The sequence below is a fragment of the Fragaria vesca genome, linkage group LG4 (assembly GCF_000184155.1).
Source record: "Fragaria vesca subsp. vesca linkage group LG4, FraVesHawaii_1.0, whole genome shotgun sequence".
Taxonomy (NCBI): domain Eukaryota; kingdom Viridiplantae; phylum Streptophyta; class Magnoliopsida; order Rosales; family Rosaceae; genus Fragaria; species Fragaria vesca.
In genome coordinates this window covers 11,183,924-11,192,622 of record NC_020494.1, presented here as the reverse complement: position 1 = coordinate 11,192,622, position 8,699 = coordinate 11,183,924, and the positions used below count along the sequence as shown (strand labels likewise).

General features: G+C 36.8%; 2 protein-coding genes across 2 annotated transcripts in view; both read right to left on the bottom strand.

The window, feature by feature from the left end:
• The window catches only part of LOC101308369 (isoleucine--tRNA ligase-like), a 14,298-nt gene extending 9,021 nt beyond the window's left edge, over positions 1-5,277 (bottom strand). The window contains exons 1-10 of the mRNA XM_004296791.1: positions 5,128-5,277; positions 4,585-4,789; positions 4,333-4,487; positions 4,154-4,255; positions 3,465-3,534; positions 3,076-3,188; positions 2,763-2,831; positions 2,345-2,452; positions 1,374-1,521; positions 230-461 (exon numbers count right to left, since the gene is read on the bottom strand). Coding sequence (XP_004296839.1) covers positions 230-461; positions 1,374-1,521; positions 2,345-2,452; positions 2,763-2,831; positions 3,076-3,188; positions 3,465-3,534; positions 4,154-4,255; positions 4,333-4,487; positions 4,585-4,789; positions 5,128-5,205 — 1,280 coding nt within the window. The 5' untranslated portion in view covers positions 5,206-5,277. The remainder of the gene's footprint in view (positions 1-229; positions 462-1,373; positions 1,522-2,344; positions 2,453-2,762; positions 2,832-3,075; positions 3,189-3,464; positions 3,535-4,153; positions 4,256-4,332; positions 4,488-4,584; positions 4,790-5,127) is intronic.
• Positions 5,278-6,521: 1,244 nt separating this feature from the next.
• LOC101308075 (probable histone-arginine methyltransferase 1.4-like) overlaps positions 6,522-8,699 on the bottom strand; it is a 5,228-nt gene continuing 3,050 nt past the window's right edge. The window contains exons 10-14 of the mRNA XM_004296790.1: positions 8,529-8,612; positions 7,566-7,747; positions 7,310-7,482; positions 7,065-7,216; positions 6,522-6,829 (exon numbers count right to left, since the gene is read on the bottom strand). Coding sequence (XP_004296838.1) covers positions 6,743-6,829; positions 7,065-7,216; positions 7,310-7,482; positions 7,566-7,747; positions 8,529-8,612 — 678 coding nt within the window. The 3' untranslated portion in view covers positions 6,522-6,742. The remainder of the gene's footprint in view (positions 6,830-7,064; positions 7,217-7,309; positions 7,483-7,565; positions 7,748-8,528; positions 8,613-8,699) is intronic.

The window sequence follows — 8,699 nt, the reverse complement described above, 5'->3', positions numbered from 1 at the left end:
CTCTCCACCCCGCATTAGTTTTCAAACAACCTTCTATTTCTTCACATCCCTCTCCACTTTTCCAAAGTTTGTGTTATCTTTCGATTCATAAGGAAGAAAAAAAAAAAAAAAAATGGCACACAAAAAGTGTGAGTCAAGAGGTGAGTTCTTTGTGTAAAGAAAAATATGGTTATCCAGGGGATATAACTATAAGCATTCGTTGTTTGTAGGTTTCTATCTAAATATGTACCTCCAGTTCTCAAGATCTGAACCCGACACCCTTTTTCTAACAACAAGCTTCAGGCCCCATTTTGCTTCTAAAGTTGGCACAAGATCTGAAGCTACAATAAGGAAAGGCTTCTTTTCTTCCTTGAGAAAATTAGAAGGTGTTTGCTTGCTATTTCCGGCAGGTGAAGAAGCATCTTCAAAGACTGACTTTACTTCAACAATGGCATATATAAGCTTGGCATTCACTGCAACCGCTGTGAATATGATACATGGAGAAGAATTAAATTACTTAATAATTTAATCATCTAATGTGTTGCCTGTGTGACCTAACGAATATAACTTTAGCACTGGTGAATCAATAGCCTCACAGAGTATGAATAATACAACAACGAGATTACAAGAACGTAGATGAATATAGTGCTAATTACCAATAAGATGAGAATGCATAAATGTAACAAGATTACAGCCTCTTCCATTCTATTAGATTGGAGAGCTACTGTAATCTAAGGTCATTGATCTTGTACAGTGTCTGCTTTTTACTAGTCCAATTGACTATTCTGTAGTTCTGCCATCTGTGGAAATGTTATCCACTCTCTTAAAGTATCTTTCTTTGTTATTTAATATCTTTTGTTTCTATTCTATAGGAAAAAGTTCAGCTAATCTTCCACTCAAGCTAAACAGCACTAGGACCACAGAACTGGATCATCAACCAGAAAACAGAAAACAGTTATAGTTGTTAGGTCAACCAGAAAACAGTTGATACTTGTTCCCATCCACAACAAAAAGAGAAAACACCCAGTCAAGAAGTTATAGTTGCAAAATGTCTAGGCCAGAGTAAATATAGATGACTAGCACAACTAAAGCAGCTTCACAAAATAATTAAGTTTTATGTACATATACACATACAGGAAGAACCCGACCCATCGAATTGCCTCATTCACACAGTTATATTTTCTACTGAATTTTAGAAAGCCACAGAAAGTGTGAATAATATCCTGTTATCACTATGAAATCCATGACTATAAAAAGGAACTACCATATTGAGTAAAAAAAAAAGTGCAAAACACCATATGCTGCTACACAATTAAGATCTTCTTTGAATAGAAAAAATAATAATAATAATAATAATATAAAGAAATTTGGGAAAAGCAGCAAATATGTCTCACCGGCATTTGCTGGAATAGTCCAGGGAGTAGTTGTCCAAATGGCCAAGCAAATATCTGGATACTCATTCAATAAGCCACCTGAAGTTGGAGGTGCACTCACTAATTTGAAAGCGGCATAGATGCTCCTTGAAACATGACCCTCCGGATACTGCACTTGTAATTTCCAGTCAAAAAATAAGAACCATTCTGAGAGGATTGAGCTTCCTCCACAAACATCACAAGATTTTGGTTATGAAAGGATGCTCCTACTTCCATACATGTAATATTCAAATATATATATATAGGATTTTTCTCAGCTGCGGACGTCCGCATCAATGGTTTTAGTGCGGATTTTCATTTTTGCACCACTTTTCGATCGAATTTCCTCATCTCCACCGTCTAGTATCTAGATAATATTGTGTAGATCATCTCTGCAAAATTTCAGCCAATTTAGTAATCGTTAAGGCCCTCAAAATTGCGTCTTTCTGTTATAAACATGAACGGTTCATGTTTGACAGAATTCAGTCCGTCCATTTGTTTTTCGAGTTTGAGGGCCTTAACGAATACCAAATTGGCTGAAATTTTACAGAGATGATCTACACAATATTATCTAGATACTAGACGGTGGAGATGAGGAAATTCGATCGAAAAGTGGTGCAAAAATGAAAATCCGCACCAAAACCATTGGTGCGGACGTCCGCAGCTGAGAAGGCTTGTATATATATATATATATATATTATAAATAGGAAATCTTGATAGATTTGAACTTTTCCTCTGAATAAGAGAGCACATTAATAACCAAATACCTCAGAGAAGTGCTTTCTTGAGGAAAATATAAAGTTGCAAGATAATAAGCCTGCTAAATCATTTCAAATCTTCAGCAGAAGCTCCCAGTTTCAAACAATATTCCATACTTTGCACATGTCCTAGTGCTAACATTTTCTAAATTTGGTTAAGCAGGATATAATTGACATCTTGAAAGTGAGATTTACCTCCAATTCAGCCTCCGCAAGGGCAGTACGTGATGAGGGACTCCAGTGGACTGGTTTCCTGCCTCTGTAGATATAACCTTGAAGGACCATCTGACCAAACACTTCTATCTAGCACATGGTGTGACACAAATGAAAAAATTACACACTTAATCACAGATAATGTCAATAGTCAACTACAGATAAGATCAACATAGTTAACTAGTAAGAGCAAATATAGGATACATTTTTATTATTTGAATTTTAAATCTGCAAAACATTAATGGCAATCTTCTTTATGAATGGTAATTCTTATTCTTTTTTTAATGAAATGAGTAAAAGTTTGTGTGTATGATATAGAACAGTACCTTTTATCACTTTTTCGAGGTTACATTCAATTTTAATATTCTTAACAAAGTAGCATGAGGGAGATTATAACTACCTGAGCAGCTTCATATTCTGGATCAAGAGTCAGGTAAGGATTACTCCAGTCTGCCCATATTCCATAACGCTGCAAAGAGATGGCACAATTAATGATCATTAATATTGAAGCAGAGGATTACCGCATACTTATGGTTAAATTATTTTCTTTTTTTCATAATAGAGACAATTAGAAAAGTAAACATCCCGAGTTCCAGACCTACAAACAACGTTCCAACTATACCTGAAAGGAATTCATCTAGAAGGACATACTGACATAACAGCACAAAACAAACCAATAAATGATTCCAGTAGAAGGGCATACTGATATTTACCTTAAATGATTCCATCTGATTTTTAACTGTTTGCTTGGCAAACTTAGCTGCCTTCGCTCTCAACTTTATTGGCGTGAGATCTTTTCGAGCAGCTTGATCAAGGGATTGCAGTACTATGTAGTTCAAATGGTGCAAGTCTCAGGATTCAACTAAATGGAAACCAAGACCACCTTGATTTCAAGTAATTAAGGCCACTCTAGATATAGGATAAGATTTTATAGACAACCACAAGTTCATGAATTTCAGATCTTTTAAAGTCAAATTTTGGGCATGCGGATTGTTTGAAACATTAGGATGTAATATGATGATACAATAGTTTTCCAATTTATTTTCTATCTGATAGTATTTTTCATGGTAGACACAATGAGTACGATAGAAACAATACTTGCCTTTCAACTCAATTGGTAAGCCATGGCAATCCCAACCAGGCACATAATGAACTTTATAATTTTGAAGAAGCTGCCCACAGAAAATGAGTAAATAGATGAAACTTTATTTCTCAATGTGAAGAGCATAAAATGTTAACAGTCAATTAAATAAACAATTCAGTTGACATGTATGAAGAGTATATACATTTTAAAATGAAGCGGCTTCATTTACTGTAGATGAACACAGTTTGCTGAAACATTTGTTGAATAGATAATATTACAAGAGCAAAATGTTCTTACACTTTCTGGCTCTACAGACCAGCACTGTAGTCTATACTATTTAATTGAACAGTAATAAGATAAGAATCCAACAGCCAGGAAAAGGTCGAGAAATTCAAATCCAATGGAACTAGCAAATCAATTAAAAGTGAACATTGAACATGATCCATTTCATATTTTGTATGGTTGTTGTTTAATGTAGCATCTCAAACCATTGTCAGGGGGCTCTACTTTTGTATTAACAAGGAGGAGACCTTATTGAACTATCTGTTGTGAAAGGATTGATTCAAAATCACAAAAAAGCCATACTAAGCAGAATTGGAAAATCCTTAGTATTGTAAACAAAAATTACCACGATGACCACTAAGAAATGAATATCTCTAAGTAGCAAAGGTACATATTGAACGGCTGAGCAGGGAATTCATATGTACCTTATAACGATTAATCATATCCTTTAAAATCTTATTTAGAGCATGTCCAATGTGAAGATCACCATTGGCGTATGGAGGACCATCATGAAGAATGAAGCTTTCCTGAGCAAGTCAGTAAAAGTCAGTTAACAATAAGTCATGTCACTTACCAGATACCCAAGACAAAATAAGAAACCCACCCCTGTGTTTTTACTAACAACTCTCTTGAACACTTGATTGTCCTCCCATAATTTCTGAAGCTCAGGCTCTCGTGTTGAAGAATTCGCTCTCATGCCAAATGATGTCTTTGGCAGATCGACCGTGTGCTTGTATTTTCCATCCTGCTGCTTTGCCCCTGAACATAAACAAACAACCAAACAAAAAGGATGTGCTTCAGTTTTATATAAGAAAAAAGGTAACGTAAGGAGAGAAATGATGACACAGCAAAACACCTTGAGCAGCTTTCTTTGCAGCCATAACAGGTCCTCGAGATCTTCGCTTGGAGGAAGATGCAAACTCCTCGTCACTGGAATGAGTAGAATAGGGTGCGATATTAAAGAGGGAGAATTCTCTCAAAGAAGAAGACCTTCCTCGGAAACAAAACAGGCCAACAGAAGCTGTGCTCCGAAAAGTAGAGCGAGTTCTTGCAGACAGAACCTGATCAAGCAACACGACATAGTCTGTCAAAATTACTATCCACACTCGCAGTCGACTCGAAATGAGACAAACCAATACTAATACGAGACCTCAAACCCAATGAAATCCCACAGTGGCATTTCATCGAGCAGTTGGTGTGCAACAATTAAAAGCCTACCAACGCTTCTCCAATTCGTTCGTTACGTAAATAAAAGTATTAATAACCAATCAAAACTGCGAACTAGCAAGACGAGGTGAAAATTTCGAAAGAGTTGAGTGATTCTTTGTTGGAGACCAAAATGGAGAGTGGAAGCAGTAAAACTGGCAAGTAAAATGGGTGAGAATATATGTAAGGAGACCTTATATGGAGTGGTGTGAAGCACAACCATTGTGGCGGCTTCTCTGGAAGAACTTGAGGCCAAGGATTTGAAATTCATTGGAACAGCTTCTTCATCAGTAGAGGGAAATATGCTTCTCCTTCTCCTTGACTAGTCTATACGGATAAAATGACCCAAATGCTCTAAAACCTCACAGCCTTTTGTTTCTTACTTATTGCTGTTCCGACCCGGTAAAACGGGTGGGTCGTGCTTCTACCCCTTTTGCTTCTGTCAGGCAAAATGTGATCTAATGTTACACGGACACGGCGCGACATGCCGACAAGGTAAAACTTAAAAACTGAATATCCGTTACGGTTTGGACACAGCAAATAAAATCATATATTTATTATTTTTAATAAATAAAAATATACTAAAATATAAAATAAGTTCATTACATTACCAAAGTAGTGTTATAAATTCAATTCATTGCATAACCATAAGAAATAACATTAAAGAGAGTCAAATGTAAATGATAGAAGTGTATAATTAACAATATTAGAAGTAGCAGATCTCTAACTTAAAACATAACATTAAAGAAAATCAAATTTGCAGTAGGTTGTTGACAAAACTAGGCAGAAATTTGCTTTCAAAAGTGGACAGTAGCTTTATTTAGGTTTTGGTTCCCTTTCTCTCTTTTTTTTTCAATTAAAAAAATTGATAAATGATGATATGGCGTGTCGGAGATGATGTAGCGAGTCGGTCAACGTATCTGAAACGTGTCGGAAAAGTCAACATTTTTCGACACGTCGGACACATATTTTGCCGTGTCGGCGTGTCGGAGTGTCCGACACTCCACTCCTTGCAACATAATTGTGACCTCTTTTTTTCGATAACAAAATGTGACCTCATTGAAGGCTCTGTCAATTTCAGAGTATAGAAGAGTGATCTTCCGCCAAAAACCAAATGCTCTCAAACTTAGCAACTTTTAGTAGACATTATAGCTTCGTTGGTTTTTAAACTCAGCGACTTTTGGGTTGTAATTGCACCCTCAAACTCACCGATTAATACTGATCGGAGTAAGAGACATTGGAGAAGCATCCTCTTACCGTTGACTTAAAGCTTGATCATCAAAGGATAAGGAGGGTATATGCTGACTGCTCTCCGATGCCCAAGTCATTCGGTTTCTTAATGCAGTACAGTAAAAGAAGAGAAGTTGAGAAATAAGAAGTGAACAGAATACGCTTATGCTTCTTCATCTTCAGGTTCAATTCTCGAAAGTAACAACCAACTCTAGGTCTCTCTCTCCCAAGCTAGCTTGGACTGTTCGACCTGGAAGGGAGGGAGAGACCTATGACGAGTATAAGATTCCAAAGTAATGATGATTCCGAAGCAATGAAGGGGAAGGAAAGACATCAAATTAAGGGCAAAACCCTATTAACTTGAAAATATTTGCCAGAAAGTTTTATTAATACCCTAGTTAAATCAATATAACGTAGCACAAATCTGCCACAGGCACTCAAATAATTACAGGGGCAAACGCTAACTAAGACAGTAGGAAGACACTAACGAACCGAAAAATGGCAGATTCATTGGAAGCCTAGCACATAGAAGTAAAACAGTTCTATGTTACAAACACAGGGGCATATCATAAGGTTCTTCAAAGACCGCCAGTTTTATCTTTGGCAAATTCTGTCAATGGAATGAACTCATGGTCGTCAAAGTCTTGAGAGTCAATGGGTACATCCTGTAACAACATGAACTAGGTTAGTCGACTGCAACAGTCACAATAATGGGGAAGATAATGTAGAGACAAATGCAAGATAAAACCTGGCACTTATGCTTCTTTTTATTTTTTGTTTGCTTCTAGAGATCCTGGCCGATTTAATTAAGAACCGTTATACTTTTGACAAAGAAACTCCAATTCAAATAAATTACAAATAAAATAGCCTTTATGAGACTGATATTGCTAGTACTGATACCTGTGAGTGTAATTGCTGATGTGGCTGTTGATCTTGGGCCATTACATAAGGTTGTGGCTGCGACATCCTATAGTATGGCTCTTTGAGATCAAGTTTACATGATGATGATTGAATGATACCCCCTTGTTCAGCACCAGGGCCCCACATTTTAGCTGAAGAGGGAAAGCAATATTGTTAGAATACCGATTAAGTATGAAAACCAGGGAAATAAATCCACACCATAAACACATGTAGATAAAGCAGACCTGATAATGTGAGATAAATTGTATAACTTTGAGCATTGTGGGCAATCATGTGGAGTCGCCCAGTTATTTCTTGTCCTGCCATGACATAAATTGGCTGCGAGAGAACGCAGCGTAACTGGTACCAATGGGTTGTTGGTGAGCCAGGAGCGGTGGTAAGCCACCTTTGTACAGTGCTGTGACAAAGCAGTTTGAAAAGAAGTTGTGATAAAGAAATGAGAAAAAATAAGCCCACTCGGAGTGCACAAAAGTAGATTACCTCCCACCAAACAAGACATCGAACCAGCATGCTAACCCATGCACTCTAGTGCCTACAGACGCCACAAACCGTAATGGTATATCAAATTCATACAAGTCCTCTTCCTTTACTTTACTGAAGTCTATCAGGTGAGAAATAGAAGGAGCCACCAATAATCTTGGATCAAAAGCATCTACAACAGGCTGCACAAGAAAAGTAGCATATAATGTAAGCACATTACCAAGGGGTACCAACAAATAACATAGGCATTAGGCAGAACCATAATACAAAATGAATCTAGAAGCTGAAAGTGTTAAGCCATCAACTGACAAAGACACTATTGCCTAGAAACAGAAGGGGTTTGGACACTAGTAAAGAAATATCTTGGTGATTCATGTCCCAGATTCCGACCTTTCGTTTTCTTTAGGAGTGTCTCCATGTTTTACCGATCTTAAATTATTAGGACTTGAATCTTTACTTTAATATTGTCCGAAAGACAAGTCAATAGAAGGACTAATTTGATATCTCATGCTATTGAAAGATCAATAGCTGACTAAGGGGAATATAATATATTCATGCTATGGTACGAAACAACAATAAACTAGTTTGAGTAAGAGGTATGTAATATATTCATGCTATGGTACAGAGCATATAGCTACTTTAACCTGGTGAGGTAGAATGTGAGTTTCAAAAGTGACATTTCTGATTTGATTTGGTGTAAACCAATTTCGGTTTCTGCTTAAAAAACCAAGACAAAATGCCATTGAAGGATCAACAGTTGTTGAAACCCAAATTTGTAATGAAGATAAAATCCTTATGACTACCCTAAACAGACAAATGATGGTAACGAAGCTAGAGCAATAGGCCAATAGCTTAAAGAACCATTCAGCAATGCACATAAAACACATTCTTGGCTTGTCAACATTCAGCACTGCAGGTACAATAAAATCTCATAGATTTATAAATCAGCAAGAAAATAAAGACCTGTGAAAAATATCCTTCAAATGCAGATCCATACAAGGGTGTCAAATCAACACCATAATAATTTTGTTGCTGCCAGAAGAGAGCCTGTACATATATGAACCAGGAACATTAGTAATCATTTAGTCAGAGAGAGAGAGAGAGAGAGAGAGAGAGAGAGAGAGAGAGAGAGAG